This window comes from Trichophyton verrucosum (assembly GCF_000151505.1).
Source record: "Trichophyton verrucosum HKI 0517 chromosome Unknown contig00671_1.f1.exp, whole genome shotgun sequence".
Taxonomy (NCBI): Eukaryota; Fungi; Ascomycota; class Eurotiomycetes; order Onygenales; family Arthrodermataceae; genus Trichophyton; species Trichophyton verrucosum.
The window spans coordinates 1-19,346 of NW_003315291.1; the positions used below are offsets into that span (position 1 = coordinate 1).

At 52.6% G+C, this 19,346-nt stretch overlaps 10 protein-coding genes across 10 annotated transcripts; 5 read left to right on the forward strand and 5 right to left on the reverse strand.

Annotated features, from left to right (window-relative positions):
* Nucleotides 1-89: 89 nt before the first annotated feature.
* On the reverse strand, nt 90-734 carry TRV_06142 (uncharacterized protein; the record flags this gene model as incomplete). The annotated part of the gene is made up of 2 exons (XM_003019751.1): nt 90-435; nt 511-734. 2 exons carry the CDS (start codon nt 732-734, stop codon nt 90-92), a joined length of 570 nt encoding a protein of 189 aa, XP_003019797.1.
* A 1,041-nt stretch (nt 735-1,775) lies between these two features.
* TRV_06143 (uncharacterized protein) lies at nt 1,776-2,385 on the forward strand (the record flags this gene model as incomplete). The annotated part of the gene is made up of 2 exons (XM_003019752.1): nt 1,776-1,931; nt 2,092-2,385. The coding sequence occupies 2 exons, from the start codon at nt 1,776-1,778 to the stop codon at nt 2,383-2,385; spliced, it is 450 nt and encodes a 149-aa protein (XP_003019798.1).
* Nucleotides 2,386-6,035: 3,650 nt separating this feature from the next.
* Nucleotides 6,036-7,696, forward strand: TRV_06144 (MFS transporter Seo1, putative; the record flags this gene model as incomplete). The annotated part of the gene is made up of 4 exons (XM_003019753.1): nt 6,036-6,158; nt 6,215-6,318; nt 6,378-6,732; nt 6,803-7,696. The coding sequence occupies 4 exons, from the start codon at nt 6,036-6,038 to the stop codon at nt 7,694-7,696; spliced, it is 1,476 nt and encodes a 491-aa protein (XP_003019799.1).
* Nucleotides 7,697-8,221: 525 nt separating this feature from the next.
* TRV_06145 (essential protein Yae1, putative) lies at nt 8,222-8,878 on the forward strand (the record flags this gene model as incomplete). Its single annotated transcript, XM_003019754.1, has 1 exon — nt 8,222-8,878. One exon carries the CDS (start codon nt 8,222-8,224, stop codon nt 8,876-8,878), a length of 657 nt encoding a protein of 218 aa, XP_003019800.1.
* Nucleotides 8,879-9,722: 844 nt separating this feature from the next.
* Nucleotides 9,723-12,486, forward strand: TRV_06146 (uncharacterized protein; the record flags this gene model as incomplete). The annotated part of the gene is made up of 2 exons (XM_003019755.1): nt 9,723-10,157; nt 10,240-12,486. 2 exons carry the CDS (start codon nt 9,723-9,725, stop codon nt 12,484-12,486), a joined length of 2,682 nt encoding a protein of 893 aa, XP_003019801.1.
* A 1,119-nt stretch (nt 12,487-13,605) lies between these two features.
* TRV_06147 (uncharacterized protein) lies at nt 13,606-14,377 on the forward strand (the record flags this gene model as incomplete). The annotated part of the gene is made up of 3 exons (XM_003019756.1): nt 13,606-13,767; nt 13,841-14,165; nt 14,244-14,377. 3 exons carry the CDS (start codon nt 13,606-13,608, stop codon nt 14,375-14,377), a joined length of 621 nt encoding a protein of 206 aa, XP_003019802.1.
* Nucleotides 14,378-14,516: 139 nt separating this feature from the next.
* TRV_06148 (uncharacterized protein) lies at nt 14,517-15,053 on the reverse strand (the record flags this gene model as incomplete). Its single annotated transcript, XM_003019757.1, has 1 exon — nt 14,517-15,053. One exon carries the CDS (start codon nt 15,051-15,053, stop codon nt 14,517-14,519), a length of 537 nt encoding a protein of 178 aa, XP_003019803.1.
* Nucleotides 15,054-16,025: 972 nt separating this feature from the next.
* Nucleotides 16,026-16,843, reverse strand: TRV_06149 (malic acid transport protein, putative; the record flags this gene model as incomplete). The annotated part of the gene is made up of 3 exons (XM_003019758.1): nt 16,026-16,112; nt 16,195-16,434; nt 16,508-16,843. 3 exons carry the CDS (start codon nt 16,841-16,843, stop codon nt 16,026-16,028), a joined length of 663 nt encoding a protein of 220 aa, XP_003019804.1.
* Nucleotides 16,844-16,915: 72 nt separating this feature from the next.
* Nucleotides 16,916-17,723, reverse strand: TRV_06150 (uncharacterized protein; the record flags this gene model as incomplete). Its single annotated transcript, XM_003019759.1, has 2 exons — nt 16,916-17,288; nt 17,365-17,723. 2 exons carry the CDS (start codon nt 17,721-17,723, stop codon nt 16,916-16,918), a joined length of 732 nt encoding a protein of 243 aa, XP_003019805.1.
* Nucleotides 17,724-18,732: 1,009 nt separating this feature from the next.
* TRV_06151 (uncharacterized protein) lies at nt 18,733-19,053 on the reverse strand (the record flags this gene model as incomplete). The annotated part of the gene is made up of 1 exon (XM_003019760.1): nt 18,733-19,053. One exon carries the CDS (start codon nt 19,051-19,053, stop codon nt 18,733-18,735), a length of 321 nt encoding a protein of 106 aa, XP_003019806.1.
* Between the last annotated feature and the right edge of the window lie 293 nt (nt 19,054-19,346).

Here is a 19,346-nt window from a genome sequence, read left to right on the forward strand (position 1 = left end):
CGGGAAGGAGCAGATTCTTAGATTGGAGATCTGAGAAGGTCAGGATTTAGCACTTTGAGCAGCAAAAATGTGATGACGGGCTGCCACGGCTAACCAGTGTGTATGATTCCGGCCTCGGTATGTAGAAAGTCCAGTGTGATAAGGAACTGGCGGAGACATCGCTTCATTGAGTCCATTGGAATAGATCGTCGAGGAAAGCATCGCAAAAGCTGATCCATGCTCATTCCAAGTGCCTGGTGAACAACGCAGAGGTGTTTCCCGTGTGGTCCTTGTATATCGAAGGACGTCAGCAGTTTACGAACAAACCGGCAGCCCGGATGTCTTTCCACATTGGATGCAGCATGGATCCGATCATAGATGGCTGTCTCGTCGCGTTTGATATATCTGTTGACATATATCTTCAATGCAACATAGGTGAAGCCATCGTCCGCGTTCCTAAGACTTGCATGTTAGATGTCTGTTTCTTCTGTCTGTCTGTCTGTCTGTCGGTAGCCAAAGTTGTTTCCTTACCGGAGGTCGCGAGCAAGCCATGCTGTGGAAGTTGTTCCATATCCAAGCTTGCAGACAACCTGATATCTGCCATTGAGCACTTCTCCGATACGTACGGGATAATACATTTCTGCAATGTAGTCCGGCAGCAACTCCTCTTCAATAGGTACTGCGGGATCAAGTTCGGTGAACCCGGACACCGGGAAACGGCGAGGGTTCAAAGGGGCTGCGGCCATGGTAGCCATCGCACGTCGATGAACAACCGCAGTGCCGCGACTTCGTCGTGCTAGTGTTTCTGCTGATGCTGGTGCTGGTGGTTGATACCGCTGTCGAGGGCGAGCTGGGAAGCCCAAGGAAGCCGCTCGGGGGCCACGAGGGACGGGGACCAGCGTTCCAAGCGAGCATCCAGCACGCACCAGCCTCATGATGGTTGGTGGTTGTGGACGTGCGATTGTCGTCTCGACTTCGCGTTGGTGATGTTCATCCAGGACGGTGGTGAGGCACTAACTAACTACCCGTGATCGCACCAAGGCTTGCTTACACACCTGGTGGAGTCACCCACTCATTTTTCGCGGTTTAACTAACAAGTTACATTTATTTATGCGACAAATAATAGTATCAATAACTGACTACTGTTAGCCGCCGCCTGTCCACTGTCGGATGTTGAGAAGAATTAACTATATACATACGACCAATGGTCGCAGTTTTCCAACCGCTGGTGCCCAATGTAGCTACGTATGGGAACGTTAAAATAGCAGCCCAGACGACATGCCCTCTACTTTTTAGGCAGGCCTGATTTTGCGGACCAGCGTTTCCGTGTTTCACCTGCTACTATTTCCAGGTAGTGCCCGGAGGAGCAGGGGAGTATGGTAAGCCTAAGGGGGATGCGCCTCCAAATACGGCGGCTATCGTCAGAAACTCCCCTTTCTTCTCCTTCTCGATTGGATATGGAATTTGCAAGCCAAACTGAGAATGACTTTGCACTCCACACCCACCTCTTGCCAACTGGCCAACGGCGTAGTTACTAGCCCTGCAAGGATGGAGAGGGGGTGACATGCAGGTGCAAGTGGTCCCGGCGCGTAAGCATGGGTTTGATTTAGGCATAAAAGCCAGTCAGTGGTCCTCGAAATTGTTCAGGTGTTCTCATCAATCAAACGACGGACAGTAACGACGGACAGTGAGCCCGCGTGTAGGCATACTTGACCCCTCAGCTTGATTTCGTTGATACCCTAAACCTCCCAGACTTATTGAGGACACACCGTTCAGTATCCGACCCGCCGCCCAGGATGAATACCCTTGGTACAAAAGCGTTCAGCACTAGCGCGTACAGGTCCATTACCTTCAGGGGATCTGGCTTTGAGGCTATGTTGCATCAGAATGGCCTGGACGGAGGACACTGGCAGTCAATGGTGATGAGGATAACCGACGATATCGAGAAAGCTGTGAGTATCGTGTTAGCACGCACGTCAGTCGTTATGAACGGAGGCCCAGAGACGCGGCTAACAGCAACTGCCCACACATAGGACCCCCGAATAAAAGTGGCGGACGTCCAGTATTTTTGCCCATTGATACATGTTATATAACTCCGCATGCCACTAACAGATTATTCCCAGGGGTGGCAGAGCCCACAAATCGAGCAACGATCCAAAGGACCCATTTCCAGTGATCACCGTTGGCCTCCTGACGACTGAAAATTCAAAGGACCGTATCGGCAGCATCCATGTGCATTTTGACGGGACCTTCAAATTCTTCCCCTCCCGCAAGGGAGATTTCGGAAAATATATGGAGCAGATCAGGAAGGCTGGTATCCCGGGATTCATCGACACAACTCCAGAAGAAACGGAGGCAGAGGCAGCCAAATCGGCCACTGGCCAAGGGAAAGGGCCGGAGCAATGAATGGGGCCTGAAGTTCCACAAATGAGATTTTGTCGATAAAATGGTTAAGCGCTGCCTAACCCAGATTTGTGTTGAAATATTGTGTGCGCTCCGATTGCTTTCTGGTCTCTTGTAGCGCCGTTACCTTGTTAATTTTATCGACTTCTTAGTTTTCCAAACGTTGGTTAGCGAGTTTGGTTTATCGTGACACCGAGAATAAGTGGTAATTCTGTAATACAAAGTAAGGCTCTGGGCCTACCTCCCTTTTAGGCCATCTTCCTGGATCACAAAGGCTGTCTTTAATTGATAGGCTAATTTTATTAATCCAGTCCCTATCCCCCAGCCCCTCCGCAAACCATGTGTCTTCGATAGCGAGTTCCCTTGAAGCCATCTTTCTCCAGCCAACTTTCAGCTCCAGTCTGTCGCATCAAGAGTATAATTACCCGCTATCAATTGGACCTATGGACCCCATGCTGGGCAACCTGTGGCGGAGCGGAGAAATGTCTGGCCGTCGGTGGAGGCTCCGGCCCGCTGTCGATCCTCGGTCAGGCCAAAAAAGCTCAAAACGCACTGCTCGTCTTCACCGACGATGAGGACCGACAACGAAGCATCCAACGTCGTCCCTGTCGAGAGAATGGGGGACTGGCAGCTAGCAAGACAGGATACGAAAGACCAAGGAGCGCTCACTAGCTAGCCAGGCAGCCAGCACACCAAACGTTGATTAGAGGCCGCTAGCAGGTAGGAAATATCAGCACAACCCCCTATAGCGGCAGCAATACTGTGCTTTGGAGCTGACAAAAAGGAGGCTATAGGCAGTGTCGGTGTGATATGGCCGAAGCACGCCCTGCTACCAGGCCGCGGGCCCGGAAAAAGGTGACCTGGTGGCTGCGGATGAAATACAGGCTGCTACGTCTTACCTCGCCCCTCCGACTCCGCGGTAGTATTACCCGGCTTAGCCATCACAACAAGCGGCCTTTTCTCTCACTGCTTCGACTTTGCCTACCTACAACCTCTCTAACTTGGTCGTTCCCTGTTCCGGAACCTCTCTCGCCAAGCACCCTGATCAAAGAACCATCACTGTGCTGGAAGAGACGTATTGAGGGAGATATTAAAAACCTACAAGATATACCTATCTGGCGCTCTCGAGACACCCCCCTCCGCTCTTTATACCGTCTCTATGAAGCTATAATGGCGGGGGAAGAGTTCTTCGTTGTTATTGGCTATGAAACGGAGTACTTTTGGTATCAAAATCGGAGTTCCTGGGAGCCTCAATATATACCAGACCCAGCTGATCCTGACCCTCTTCGCTATGCTATCCTTGCCTGTATTGCAGAGGCGTTAGTACTGGCGTTAAACTGGCGGTTAAGTCTTGGTATGCGGAGGAATGGTGATCATATATATCGCCAGAGTGGTAGTGACCCTTACCCACCTTATAACCCCTTCCTTATACCCTCCTGGGTAAGAGACGTACCTCCAGTATCAACTGATTACCTCCGCTCAACCATTCCTGCTAATAAACTTGATTCTGATGGGCGCCTAGTACTTATAGATGGGGGGAAGAGTGAGATATTTCGCAAGAGGAACATTGTTGCTTCTGAATATAGATTCTATACTATATAGCTTTATTAACCAGTTCTCAGTACATAATACCCGTTCCAAGGACACCTAACCCGGTGATACGGACCCTCCTCTATTAAAGGTAGTCAAGGTAAATAGGTTAGGATAGATAGACGGGTACCAAGACCCAAGGCAGGGCTGCCGATTAGAAAATCAAAGGTACGTCTCTTGCTAAATTCAATGAGTAATATTAAAAGTCGGCCTGTGGTCTTCATAACTTGCCCACGACTAAATAGGAAGACGCGCGGGTACGCAGGGCCCCTGGCAACGCGGTTGGCTGTGTCGTCTTCAGTCTCATTCGTGAGAAGAGGAGGAGGGTCAGATTTGGGAGGTAAAGAGTTGCCCAGCGAGCGAGCGTGGTCGAGGCGACGAAGTTTGTCGCGTAGCTTATAGGACTTGAGGGAGTGGGCTGTGTGAGCCTTTAAAAATACATGCTGTGCTATACATGTTAAAGCAGAGGATAAAATAGAAGAGAGCCGTGCTCTTGTTTGATTCAGACTGGAGTCTTGGCGAGGGCATAAAACAGACATCAAAACGGCTGGAGAACAGTGGCAGGCCGCTTCAATATTGGGCCGGAGGGCATCGGCGAACTCCTCTAGGGAAATTGACTCATCTTCAGAGTCACCTGGCTTTCGAAGGGATTCTCTTACTGTAATCATCATACTCGTCAGAGTTATCGAAGTCATTATCCAGAAAATAACCTGCCCCCGCAGCTGCGAGTGACAAAGCTCGATGCATTAACTATTGTAAGTGAAATAGTTCAATATTCGGCAAGGGGCTGTTTACTGGACCCTCGGTGTGTATAGTGATGACATGCCCAGACGGAATTCGGGCGTCTGTTTGGCAGTCATATAATCGTATATTCGGCGTTTCGGAATCCGCTGACGGACGACCCCCCGAGAACAGATTGCCAGGCATTATCGGTGGCTCGCATATCCCGTTAATGGTTGTGTCATGAATGGAGTCATGGAGGACTGAAGCCAATGGAATGTAAGTTGCAGCGTTTTGCGATCGTCCGAGAGCTGCACCGGCTCCAAAACAAAAAGCTGGTGGAATTGGTTTATTTCGTCCTCCTTCCAAAACTATCTGATTGCTTCCCAGAAGAGGCCCCTGCTGAGCTTTGGCTGAGGAGAAACGGAATAGGGTATAATATGCGCTGCATCACATGGCTCGGTTGCTTTGGTGATGATATGTCAATGATATAACGACTATCTCTGCAGCCAGTTAGGGACTTTCCTTTTTGTCCAGCGGTTTGATACCATAGCAGCGCCCAAAATAGGGCTGGAAGACGGACAAAAAGAAGTATCATTCCTTGCTGATAAGACGTCCAACAAGCTCCCGGTCCAATTTGTTGTGGCCATGTCGGTGCTGAGTGGTGGATCGGTGAAAAGAGTGATTTGCCAGTGAATGAGCGAGATAGCTAATTAATTAACTAGCTAACCAGTGAAGGCATCGATCTATCGAAAAAAGGGACATCGTTCATAATCCGAGTGCGGAGGATGGCCTTGTAATAACATTATTGTACTCCGTAGACGTTGAAGTGACTCAAATTAACGTTTGATTAACTAACTAGTTAGTTTGTCAGCAAACCTTAACCTAACTTCCCTCGAGACGTTCGCGGCCTCCAGTTCAGCCCTGGAGAAACCAGGAGCGGGCGATGAGATTTCTCCTACGGGGTGATGCTGGTGGAATCATGGCTGGATAGTACCGTGGGCATTGCTATATAGCTGTCGGGCCGATGGTTTACATGGCAGACCAAGACATCCGCCGAACATCTACTCCTCACCAGCGATTAGCGGCCGTCTGCGGTGCTAACTAGTTCGTCCTCGGCTAAAGGAGAGGAGAATACAATATCACGACCTCCCAACAAGCCGGTAGCTCGGCCATACTGCCGAGGACTGCGAACAAGTAGTTGGCCGGGGCCACCTATACGAGGTTTACCCCAGTTACAGCGGCATCTAGCCTGGACAGGGATACCTATAAAGAGGTGATCACAGCTCTGGTTGTCATCGTCACCCCATTTAGTTGAAATCGTCCACTGCAAGACCACCAGAATGGGTAACAGGTTTATTGATTATCTACGCGGGCCCGAGGGCAGGCCAGGAGAGTCCCGTCTCTTGCGCAAACTAGACTTCTTCATCCTCAGCTTTTGCTGTCTGATGTACTTTGCAAACTATGTAGGTGTTTTCCTAGCCGTCCACCCAGGAGCGAGCGAAGTCTAACTGACGAATAGCTGGACCGAAGTAACCTGGCGAATGCCTACGTCTCTGGAATGAAAGAAGACCTAGACTTCCATGGGAAACAGTTCAATCTTATCAATACCATCTTTACTGTTGGGTACGGTTTGCCAATGGTCGTGTGTGGACAAGTCAACTAATGGTTATACTCCCAATTAGATATGTGCTCGGTCAGGTACCATCTAACCTGGCCCTTTACCGTCTTAAGCCACGGTACTTCCTACCGGGCATGATGGTGATATGGGGTGGGCTCACCATGGCTACTGCTGGTGTTCACAATCCACAGGGAATCATGGTCATCCGTTTCTTCCTCGGTCTAGCCGAGTCCTCTACGTTTGTAGGAACGCACTATATTCTGGGCTCTTGGTATACGGAACGAGAGTTGGGGAAACGCTCCGGTATCTTCACCGCATCTGGCCTCGCGGGAACGATGTTCGGCGGCTTCATCCAGACTGGTATCAATTCATCCTTGCATATGAAGGGTGGTTTGCCAGGCTGGAGATGGCTCTTCATAGTATGTTGCACCTGTCCAGACTCCTAATATTGACCTTGGCCAAATACTAATTAATGATGATGGTCAATAGATTGATGGGCTTATCACCATCCCAATTGCTGTGTATGGGTTTTTCCTATTCCCGGATACCCCCAGGACGACTCGTGCCCCTTACCTTACTGCTGCAGACAAGGAACTAGCCGTAGCCAGGCAGCCGTCGCCGAGTGACGATGATGCCGAGCACACGAAGATCAACTTTGCCCTGGCCAAGCGGGTTTTCTCAACCTGGCATCTGTACGGTTTTGTGATTCTCTGGGTAATTGCAGGAGAGACCGAGTCCTTCTCAACGAACTCCCTTCTGGCCCTGTACATGAAATCTCATCCGACCATCAAGTACACTGTGGCGCAGAACAACAACTACCCGTCCGGCATCCCTGCCGTTGGCATCGTCTCGACCCTCATCTGGGCCACACTCACAGACTTTCTCGGCGGGAAACGGTATCTTGTGGGCTATTGGATCGGCATCACCGGTGTAGTCACCTCTGCCATGATCCTGGCTCCCGGCTCATCGACAGCCACCATTTTTGCAGCGTACTACTGGGCTGGCTCGGTCTATGCATGCCAGGCCACCTTCTTTGCATGGGCCAACGATGTGATGCGGTACAAAGACGATGCCTGGCGCAGTGTTGTAATTGCAGGCATGAACATGGGCAGTAACGTCATCAACGCCTGGTGGAGCATTGTCTTCTATCCCGCCAGTGATGCTCCTTATTTCAGAGTACGTCTTAACATTCCTGCTAGTTTATTCCCTGGATATTTTCGAACTAACCAGATGCAGTCCGGCATGTATGCTATGATAGCATGTTCGATAGCCATGGCAATATGGACTGGATTTGTGATGTATATGTCCTGGCGAGAGGGGAAGCAGATGGTAGACACTCAGCAGACGGTTGAGAAGCAGGACAGCCAGTGCAAAGATAGCTGACCCCTATCTTGGGTCCTTCACCCGCTCGTTCTCTCATCAGTCCACCATCATCGCAGAATAGTAACTCATAACCAAGATATACTCTTGACTAGACGGCAAAGTAAAGTAAGCTTGCATCTAATATCTGCATCACTTTTTGATATCCGTTAATGCTCAGAAAGGCTCGTTTCTCAATAGTAAGAAAGGGACCAATCCTGATGAATCAGCAGAGCTGTGCACAGTTTATTCATGGTCACGTTTAATATGTCAGCATTGACCAATAGGATGGCTCTAAATCTCAAACTCAAAGTCCAGCCATCAACCACCTGCGGCTTAGTCATCAGCCTAATCTTTCGTTATCGATTGCTCGTTTGATGGATATAAAAGACGGATTGAAAAAAAGTATATATATAAAAGACAAAAAGAGAGGAAGAGAAGAAACGGAACAAAAAGGTGGAAGAAGAGACGATGACGGCGAGCTCGGTTGACACTGCAGGTTCAGCAGACGAGCAGCCTCTGCGCTCGCCCCTGTCGCCGTCGACGTCGATGAGCTCACCATCTCCAGGTGAAGAAGCGGGCAGGCTGACGGACATGGCCTCAAACGGGCTGGACGACATCTTTGGCTCGTCTCCGCCACGAACAGCAGCAGAAACGACGGCAGCATCAGCTGCAGACGAAGATGGGGACATGCTTGGTAGTAGGGCTGGTGAGAACACAGTGCCGTCTCTCGCTGAGTCATCGGATCTACCCTCGCTACGGCGACAGCATGTCACAGCCGGGTACCGCGACGGGGTGACGGCGGCCAAGGGCGAGCATGTGCAGCGGGGGTTCGACAAAGGCTACCCCGTTGGAGCAGAGCTGGGAGTCCGAGTGGGAATAGTGTTGGGCGTGCTAGAAGGCCTGGTTAAGGCGCTGTCTAGTGGTGGTGGTGGTGGTGAAGAAGAAGAAAAAGCAGAGGATAAGGACAGCCGGGCTGCCAGCCGGGCCAGGGTGACGGCGCTCTTCGAAACGGCAAAGAGGGAGCTGGTGCTGGAACGGATCTTTAGTCTGGAGGAGCAAGGAACGGTAAAGGAAGTGGAAAGGGGGGAAGAGGGCGAGGGAGAGGACCATGGTGATCCCTATAGCCGACTGGGACAAGCTGGGGACACGGCCGTTACACGGTGGGAAGATAGGGTCCGGATATTGCTTGCTGAGCTACGCTGAAGGGGAAACACACGCCGTGGACACATATATAAGTATGTACATCCTGGCTGTGGCTGGCTGCTTGCCGGTACTCCGGTGCGGGTGGTGTGGGTGATATATACTTAACGATAATCATATTGGAGAGCAGCGCAGGAGGATTTGCAGCGAGCAGAGCCTGCTGTCCTACGTCTCCCCCTCGGCCAGAACCAGATCAACGACGGGACCGCACAATCCTCTCATCTCCCTCTCGTCTCCCATCTCCCATTTCTCTGCAGCCAACCGAATGGATGGATGTGCTGGTGATGGGTGGGCAGTACTCCGTACTTCAGGCCTGTCTCCCACTGCCTCTGGGCCTCACCCCGTACCGTTGATCTATAAGAGTACTCCGTACACGACTGCTGGCCCACAGTGGCGCATGAGGTCTCTTATCTTACTCCAGGACGACTTCGCATGTATTTAGAGGACGCATCTTCGCCTCGTCCTTTGCCCTGCGTCAGCCATCTCGAGCCTCCCTGCCTCCCAGCCCCCTCCCCTCCCCTCCCCAGACCAGGCGTGCCAGCGCATCGAGGCATGCGAGTCGACCCTGGGCCCGCCCGACGGCTCTTCATTTGCTTACCGCCAGCACTTGCGAGCGACTGTTGGTAAAACTAATCTCGTTTTAGCTGTGGTGCGCCGTCGATGCGAGCGCACTCTGCCATGTAAAAACCGGACAGGACAAGGACGAGAAGAAGCAAAAACCAATAAATAATAAAAAATAGAGGAAGGGAAAAAAAATAAAAATAAAAGAAAAAAAGGGCTGCTCGCTGTCTCTAGCTATTTGATGTCTTTTGATGTCTTTATTATTAGTTCGATCTTGCGCTGTTCAATGTCTGCTGCGCAGAGGCGACTTGCTGACCAGCCATCCTTTTTTGCTGCTTTTTGCGTCTGCTGGCTGCGATTTGACCAGCCACCGCCAGCGCCAACGCCAGCAAGCCGCCGCTGCAGGAGACAAACCAGCTTCGTCCGTCTCTTGATTCTGCTTCCTCTTCTTCTTCTTCTGCTTCTTCTGCTTCTTTTCTTTCCTGTCTTCCGTCGACCTTTTCTTTTCTCTGTTCGACGTCCCGACCTTGGTCCTTTGTCTGCTGGCGTTGACCTCCAGCATCCCCTACAGCCAGCAGCAGCAGCAACATCTACTACACCCTCCACTCCCGCAGCGCCGGAGGACACCAGAGAGAGAAAGCCACGAAGCCGGAGCAGCAGAGACCAATTGATCTTCCTCCCTGCCCGAGACGCAGCCCGACTCGCCGGCTTTCACGTTGACGTCCGCGCTGCAGCCCGTGTTTCCCGCCGTGTCGCCTTCTGCTTCCACCCGCCTTGACGAGACCAACGACCGCCACGACCAGTCTACGATATCTACCTCTGCCCGGCCATCAAGGCAGCGCCAGCGACGCCACCAGAGACGAGCTGCCCTGCTCAAAACCGCCGGCCAGAGCCCTTCGCCCGACCAGAAACACCCTCACACCCAGCAGACACAGCAGAGACCGACACCACGCCGGCAGCTTACCCTTGATTCCATAGAGCAGAGGCTCGAGGATACCCAGAAGGAGGGCCCACGGCAGGACTCGCGGCAGGGAGCTCGTCAGGGTAGCACTCGTCAGGGCACTGCGTCCTCGTACTGGCCGGCGCAGAGCATCAGGGTCTCCCCCAGCACCACTTCGGCCATCCTCTGGGTGCTTGAAGAGGCCATCCGCACCCCTTATCCCTTCACTGCAGACCCGGCAGAGCTCAACGCGTCCATGTCGGAGCTCTTCGAGACCGCACCAGCAGATGTTGCCAACGGCCGCAGCAGCCAGCATCACCACCACAACAACGGTGTAGCCGTTGCCGCCGGTAGGAACGGGATGGTACCTGCACCCAGCACTACGGGTGCCACCCATGCTCCCAGCGGTGTCCGCACCCCAACCGATATCATGAGACGGCGGCGGGAGCGTGAACGGGCCCAGCTCAAAGCCGAGCAGGAGGCCAAGTTGAGAGAGGAGCAGCTACAGAAGCAGGCGCAGCTACAACTCCAAGCTCAGGCTCAGGTACATCAGTCGGCTTCAATCATCACAGTCTCCCAGGATTCTGGTCAAAGGCAGAGTGGCAGGCAAGATACCGTCCGGATCGTTGCAGACGACACGCAAAAGCCTGCCAGACAGCGGCCGAACACCTCACAGGCGGCCAAAATGGCCAGTGGTTCACAGCAACAACAACAACAACAACAACAACAACAGCTACCAGACAGCTCATCCAAACCACAGGCCAGTCAATCTGCACCAGGTGGCCAGCAGGAGCCTCAGCACCAGCAACAACAACAACAACCATCCAGGGGTAAAGCTGCATTTCCTCACGCCTTTGAACGGTGGGAGATGCTCTCCTCGCACTGGGAGGGCCTGACAAGCTACTGGATCCGTCGTCTGGAGCAGAACAACGAGGAACTCAGCAAGGATCCGCTCAGCCAGCAAATGTCTCGACAGGTTACCGACCTCTCTGCTGCCGGTGCTAACCTGTTCCACGCAGTCGTCGAGCTGCAGCGTCTCCGAGCATCGTCTGAACGCAAATTCCAGCGCTGGTTCTTCGACACCCGCGCCGAACAGGAAAGGGCTCAAGAGGTGCGCGCAGAGCTCGAGCGTATGCTCAGCTCTGAGCGCCAGGCCCGTGCTGACGCCATAGCCGCCCTTAAGCAGGCCGAGAGCGACAAGGCCAAGGCCCAGGAGCTGGCCAGGGAAGTCCGGCGCGAACTGCAGATCTCCCGAGACGAGGCCCGGCGTGCCTGGGAAGAGCTCGGCCGCAGAGAGCAGGAAGAGCGAGACCGTACCATCTCGCTCAGGAATGGCGAGCCCACGATCGTTGGCGGCGTCCAGGTCGTACCGATGCTACAGTCTGTCCCCAGCAGACACACTAGCACCGCCAACCGTCCTCCAACTAGGGAGGGCCCTTATCCAGGCGGCCCCAGCGCGACCTCAATGGGAGGCCAGTCCCAGCAGCGCCCCTTGCTGGAGACGACCGAGTCAACTGGGTATGATGACGATGGCCACGACGCAGACCCCTTTATTGAAGCAGGGAACCCCCCCGTAGTCCCTGAAGCGCCCCAGCCTCCTCGCCAGACTGAAAGCGGTCGAGGCCACTTCTACCAGCATAACCGCCAGGCCATCCACGGAGGTGCTCAAGCAGGCGTCGGCGATGTCCTATCCGAAGACGGCCGCGCCCCTACAACCACTGTCGGCGGTGCTGCTTCTCTTACTGCTCCTATCGCCGTCACAAACGGCGGTACTCAGCATGTCTCTGACGGACGTCAACTCTCCTACCCTCGCGCCATGTCCGATGATAGTGACGACTACACCACAGAGCCGTTTGACAACTATGTTACCTATGGCTCCGGGCCCCATGGCTCCCCAGGAGCAGGCACCAGCTCTGCGGACGACAGTCACATCGGCTATCCCGCCCCAGTCGACTACAGTGGATCCGGTTGGGGAGTTGGCGGTTCAGGGTGGGACTCGGTCACTCCCCGGCATCGCCATCCGACCCGCCTCAGCGACGTACTGGAGGAAGACGAGCGAAGCCGTACCAGCCCCAGCCGCGCCAGCCAGACCAGTCGAAACATGCAATAGCCAGCGCTTTACCATCTTAATGCCGTCTCCTATGTCCCATCTCCTATGTGCTTTCCTATCTTATGTCTGTCTCACGTCTTTTTTTTGCCAGTTCTAATGCTCTAAAAGAAAGCCCTCCAGCAGACCTAATACGTCTTAATACGCTCCAGAATGACCATCCCATACCTAATATCCCAGGAGTCCGGCGTTTTCTCCTCCTTATTTTATCTTGATTTCCTATTTTTCCCGTCCTTTTATTTTTCATACTTTGGTATGTTTGATGTCTATCTTATCCACGCCCTCTGTTAGAAATAACCCCCTTTCTTGCTTTGCTTATGCCCCGGTATTCCTATTATGTACCAATTAGCTACCGCTTACGCTCTCTCTTTCCAGCTTCCTATCATTTCCTCATGCTTTTTATACGCCCCTGACCGGCATCTGATATCCCCATTCAGTAGCCACCTACTTCCTGGAAATTTTTGGTTGATCCTCTAGACAGCCAGACGATGGACCCCCCTTTTCTCGCTCCAGCATCAGCATAGCATAGATAGGCATGAATCGCATTACTTGGGGAGTTAAAACAGAGCATATCCGTAGGCTTGCTTTCTCTATTACATCCATACTACCTAGGGTCGGGGCCACCTATTTTTATATCGGCAAAACTTCGGCCCGTATTTCTCTCACGTGACATCTTGACTGCCATTACCTAAGCGACCTGTTCAATTCGCGAACTTCCGCAGCGATGATTGGAAGAAACGAAACGAAACTTGCGAACGGGAAGAAGGATTGAGAAAAGGGTGATAAAGAGGAAGAAAGGAAGAAGAAGAGAGACACGGAAAAGGTGCAGAGATGGCGTCTGCTTCCATGTCGTCGATGCTGCCGCGGTCGTTACGGGCGGCCCAGCAATGCGCCCACAGGCCCTACCAGATCAGACAATACAGCCAGCTGCTATCACGAACAGCAGAGACGGCGAGACACTCGCTGCGGCCTCTAAGCAGACAGGCCCATCCGAGCAGATCCAACGCCTTTTCTACATCCACGGTGCGGCCGGCCAAGACCATCGAACAACTCAAGGCGCGCTCTTCTACGGGACCGTTCTCATGGAAGTCGGCGGTTCTCTTCGTGCTCACCGGAGCTGGCATGATTGTCTATTTCCAGTATGAAAAGGCACGGCTGGAGCGAGAACGGATCGTGGAGATGAGCAAAGGCGTTGGGAAGCCTCGAGTAGGCGGGCCGTTTGTGCTCAAGGATCTCAATGGAGAGACCTTCACGGAGGAGAATCTCAAGGGCAAATACAGCTTTGTAAGGAAGACTACTATCTACGTTCACGCTCGGAAACAAACACAAGTCTTAGCACATGAGACTGACGAAACAGGTCTATTTTGGTTTCACACACTGCCCTGACATATGCCCGGACGAGCTTGACAAGATGGCCGAGATCATCGACGAGGTACGGGCCAGGTCGAACGGACAGGAGGTGATGCGCCCGGTCTTTATCACCTGTGACCCGGCCCGAGACAGCCCAGAGGTGCTAAGAGGGTACCTGAACGAGTTCCACAAGGACATCATCGGCCTGACGGGCACGTACGAGCAAGTCAAGGATGTCTGTCGCCAGTACCGTGTCTACTTTAGCACTCCGCAGAACATCAAGCCCGGCGAGGACTACCTGGTTGACCACAGCATATATTTCTACCTAATGGGTTAGCATATCCCCCTGTCACCACCACCCTTTACCGAAGGATAAGAAGAAGAACATACTAACAACAAGAGCATTGTAGATCCTGAAGGCGATTTTGTCGAGTGTATCGGACGGCAGGACACACCCCAGACGGCATCAAAGGTCATCCTGGACCATATTGGAGACTGGAAGAGGGCTGGCAAGCCCCTGGATGTGACTCCCAGTAGGAAGTAGTGAGGAAATTAAAGCAAAAAGGACAAGACAAGTCTCCCTCCTCCTGTACAATACTATACTCCGTATAGCCCGATATATATACGATAGATGTAATAATAGCAACATGTAAACAGGCCTATCCCTCCAAGAAATCGTTTAACTACTGGGCCGGCTTTCCATCCGCGTCCCGGTCTCGGTTGGCCCTCCACTCGGCAGACGAGCTGTCATCGGCAAAGTCTTCTCTCTTCCATATCTCGACCTTCTCCTTGCACTTCTCTAGGATCTCCTCTGCCGCCCGCCAGGCCGGCCCTCGATGTGCCGCACTCACCGCGACCACGATGCTCTCCTCTCCAACAGCCACCTCGCCGAGTCTGTGGGCAATGCTGACACCCGTCAGGCCATGTTTGGCAGTAGACTCCCTGGCTATAGCCATCATTGTCTCGAGGGCCATGGGCGCATAGCTCGAGTACGCCAGCCGCGCAACCGGCCTGTCTGCAAAGGAGGACCGCGTGGTGCCTAGAAAGAGGATGTTTGCGCCGGCATGGGGCGAGCGGACGTGAGCTGTGTACTCCGAGGGTGCCAGAGGACTGTAGGTCAGCTCAACTCGGATGTTGGCCTCTGGATGCGCCAGGCGCTGCGGGAAGTTGGCTGGGTTGAGATGGGCGGGCGTCTGCTCGTGCTGCTCTTCGTCCACCATGGCGTCCCTCTCTGTCTTTCTTGTCCCCCTTTTCCCCGTCGTAGCTGTAGATGACAAGTATGCTCCGTCTCCGTCAACTATTGATACTTAAGTAGATTAACTCGCGAGTTTATGTCCAGCGGCAGTGTTGTCGGGAAGAAGTGGTGGTTGATCCTACTTAGATGCGGCCGTGACAGGCGAGACTGGAGGCCAATTGGGTGCGGCGGGAAGAGAGGCCCGCGGTTCCGCCAGCCGCCTCTTGGCCTCCAGGGCCATGGATGGATGCGCGATTCATTAGTTATTGGGCTCACCGACCTCTTCAGCTTTCTTTTTCTTTCGTGCTTATAAGGCGGGGTTTCGCTGTCGTGATTCATTATTGACATCTCGACAGTTGTTGATATTGATTATTGATAAGTCGTTGCAGCAACGCAGTTTTGACCCTGGGTTAACTCCAGTGTTATTCCACCAATGCTATGTCATGTCACTGAACAATAACACTGCGAATAACAGGCAAATATGTATCTCTACAAGATACCAGATACCAAGAGAAGACAGGTACCAAGTACCGCGGCGAAAAAAGAGAATATGAATCTGAGAGGTTTATATTAATGCTCGCTGTCTATATATATCCTGTTGAAGAACCACAAGTCGGTACCACATTGCGCATGATTAGGAGATAAAAAAGAGATGAAGAAAAAAGGACGATGACCTCAAGACCGAAAGATCATGCAAAGAACGAGAGAAGCGAAGAGATGCTGGCAAAAAGGTATCCCGAAGAATGGTATATGTGCGAGGTCGAGCCGGAGTACTATGTGCAGGAGATGAAACTGGGTGGGCTTTTTTGAAGGAGACGGAGAAAAAAAGAAACGGTTAGGAGAGAAGGACGAGAAACGAAGAGAAGCCTAGCCTCTTCAGTGCCGACAGCATCAAGCATGAAGGTTGGAAAAGAGGTTTATGGTCGTGGCAGTTGATCGTTGGTGAGAGATGAGGATTCTATCGGAAAAGTTCCTTGGTGCATGACTTATACACCGTCAAGGCGAAAACCAGCACCCACATGCAAGTAACAACAATAGAGAAGAACTAGAGAGAGAGAGAGGAGCCAGGTTAGTACACATTCTCCAATATAACACAGGCTTGTGAACTAAGGACTCAAAAGACTTACAGTTCCGAGAATGTCGAAGAAAGGAGAGTTGAACTCCTTGCCCATCTGAGTGGTGGCTGTGGTGAAAACACCGAGCGGGAAAGTGAATGCCCACCAGCCGATGTTGAAGTAGAACTTTCCGCGGGTGAAACTGGCCAGGGCAAACCACAGCCAGATCAGACCGAATCCCCACATAATCATGGCGATGAATGCACCCATGACATAGAAGATGTCACCGGCAATGGGAGCAAGGAAATCAAGCTATACGACGGTTAGCATTCTGAACAACAGTTTTCCCCGCAAGGAAACTAGGAAGATTGGGGAAGGGGCTTACTCTTGGGAAAACACGCTTGGCTACGACACCAAGCTGCATGAGACCGAAGCCACCCTGTCCAAGGGGACCGATGGGCAATAAGGCACTGACGATGGCTGCTCGAGGAACCAGCTTGTGTATGGCAAGACGCTGGAAGTAGATGACGAGGATGACCATGGCCAAGGGGACGGCAGATCCCCACATGACATAGCAGACGAGGATGGTGATGAGAGCGTGGGTGTCGTTCTGGAGTGAATCAGCAACCACACCTCCAGAGGCGGCCGCGACAACGGGAGCCACGATGGGGAGCAACCAGGCTGCCGTCATCGTCTCGAGGGAAGAGGTATGTTTGGTCATTCTTCTCTAGTTAGCCAACAAGGTCTGGGGAAAATAAAAGAAAAAAAAAAAAGGTATCTTGTGAGGTTCAACTTACAGCATGAAGGGGACAAAGTAGCAGATGGCGACTGATACGGCGGCATCAATCCACCACAGGCCCCAGGCAAATCTGGAAGCCCACTCACCCCAAACAGGTACGCAAATGAAAACGATACAGTTAATGATTGTGGCGAAACCCATGGGGAAGGTTCCAAGAAGCATAGAATGAGCGGGATGTGCGAGCATGGCCTTGAACTTGTCGGGCCATAGGCAGTATCGGGTGATCGAGATGGTCAGGAAGAGAAAGAAGATGATTACGTTGAGGATGAAGAGGATGACGGCGATGTAGTGAAGACCGGGGAACTGGTACGGTAGGTTTTGGAGCAGGATGGCAGTGATGCCAGTGCCCATGTTTACGGAGAACCATCTATCACCATTCAGTCAGTATATATTCTGTTTTTCGATTTTGTCCTTGATATTCTTAATGACAGGTTAAGACTTACCCTGGGTGGAAGTTAGAGATGGCAATCCAGTCGTCTCTCTTGCGGGCCTTCTCGCCCGCCTCCTCGATGTTCTGGAAGCCGGATCCTGACGGCATGGCTGTGACCTGAAGCTCGTCGTTATCCGGGGCAACTGTTCTCTCTGACTCTCTGCTTCTGCTGCGCCCTCGATCTTGCCTGCCAGAGGAAGATTCGTGTGAAGCCTGTTTTGATAAATGAGTGTGAAGGTCTTTGGTGTGGTTGAACGAGAGTCGGTGGTCGTCAAGAGGAGAGCGCGGCTTGAGAACATCAGAAGAGGAGGAGGAGGAGGACGAGCCCGCTGTTATTATGGGACTGGTAGCTGGGGTCTTGTCGACGGCCATCTTGCCGAAGGGCAGCGCGGCCGAGTGACTTTCCAAGGGCCTGCAAAGTCAGGTTTCTCAGCGGCCTCTATCACCCGGTTGTCCGTCACAGAGAGAGCAGCAAAGATGTATGGGCGATCGGCGGCGTTTCAGGTGGGTAGGGAGACGAAATGAGACGGACGGAGTCGGGTCTAGGATCCTTGGGTTGGCGAGAGGGTTAGGTGAAACGTTAGCTGTCAAGCTGACAGGACAGACAGTCTGATATATTGAGCGTTGGTAGTCGAGTGGTTGAGGGCGTAAGTATATATGGTGAGAGAGAAAGGGAAGATCGGTGGCAGAGAGGCAGGACGGCCGAGTATATATGAAGAGATCCTGTCTCGGGCGATGCGATGCTCTCTTCGGCGAACCAGGCGCAGCTCGCATTCCCAACATCAGGCCAAACGCAGGATCGGACCGTTCTCTGGTTCTGGTTCGCTGTGGAGGATCGCTTTTTGCTTTCAATCTGCCTTTTTTCCTTTGCTTTTTTTTTTTCCTTTTTCCTTGTTCTTTTTTTTTTTTGTAACTAAAATTACGGGCCCCTGGAATAGCCAAGGCGCAGCCCGGCGAACTCTGATCGCCATCTCGTTTGGCCCTGCTAAGACTCTTCTTCTCTCTGATTCCTGGATGACACCGATTGACAGGAGGCTCGCATGGCCATGGCGAGACAAAAGCAGAGCTCAAGAACGCCGTCTCTTGTCTGTCCCTCGTCCGCCGTCCATAGTCGTACGGAGCACGACTGTGCAGCTGGCAGGTTGCTTAGCTGCTGCTGTACCACCCAGGGCGTCCTCTCCTCCACTCTCTTCCATCCAGGAAACAATTGAGTCATGTCCTGGTCGGCGGCCACTGCCGGCCAAGTCGGCCGAGAACCCTTGGCCTTGCTCTCTCTCACTCTCTCTCACTCTCTCTCTCTCTCACCCTTTCTGGCTTGCTGGCCGTTCGTCTAAACAGCCTGTTCCCTGCCAGTTCTTCCGTTCTTCTCGACGAACTCATCTTAGCCGGCCCTGCCCTCTCCCTGCAAGCCAGCCCAGAACCCAACGTCCTCTCCCCCATCCTTCCCTGTTCTGTTTGTTACATCATCAGCATCATCGTCATCATCATCATTAGCAGCAGCACCACCACCACCACCGTCGCCAGGGCTGTCGACCTGTGTCATATTTTCCCTCCTGTCTGCAGTCATCTCCGGCTGCTTCTCCGGCTGCTGCTCCGGCCAGCCTGCCTGCTTCGCCCTCAGTCCCTCTCGTCCTTCTTCATCCTTGCCGGTGGCCCTTTGATGTCGCCCGCTCTTTCGCCCCCGGAGAATTGTTCCTTCCATTCCATCGCTCTCCACGTGGGTGACTAATACGAATATCACGTGTTATGTTCTAATTATATTCCTTCTGGAAGCCACGTGAAGGTGCGCTTTCCCCGTTTGGGCTTAGCGGTGGCTCTATCCTGTTTTGGGAAGGCGAAGCGAGCCGAGGCATTCTGATGCTGACTAAGAGGGTCTCTGATAAGATCGAAAAAGAGACTTATCAAAAGCAGCCACCCCTGAGCAGACAGAAAGTTGCTTAGCATGCGAAGTATAGATAAGTATTTTGAAGCATCGATGGACTCGATCAAAATATT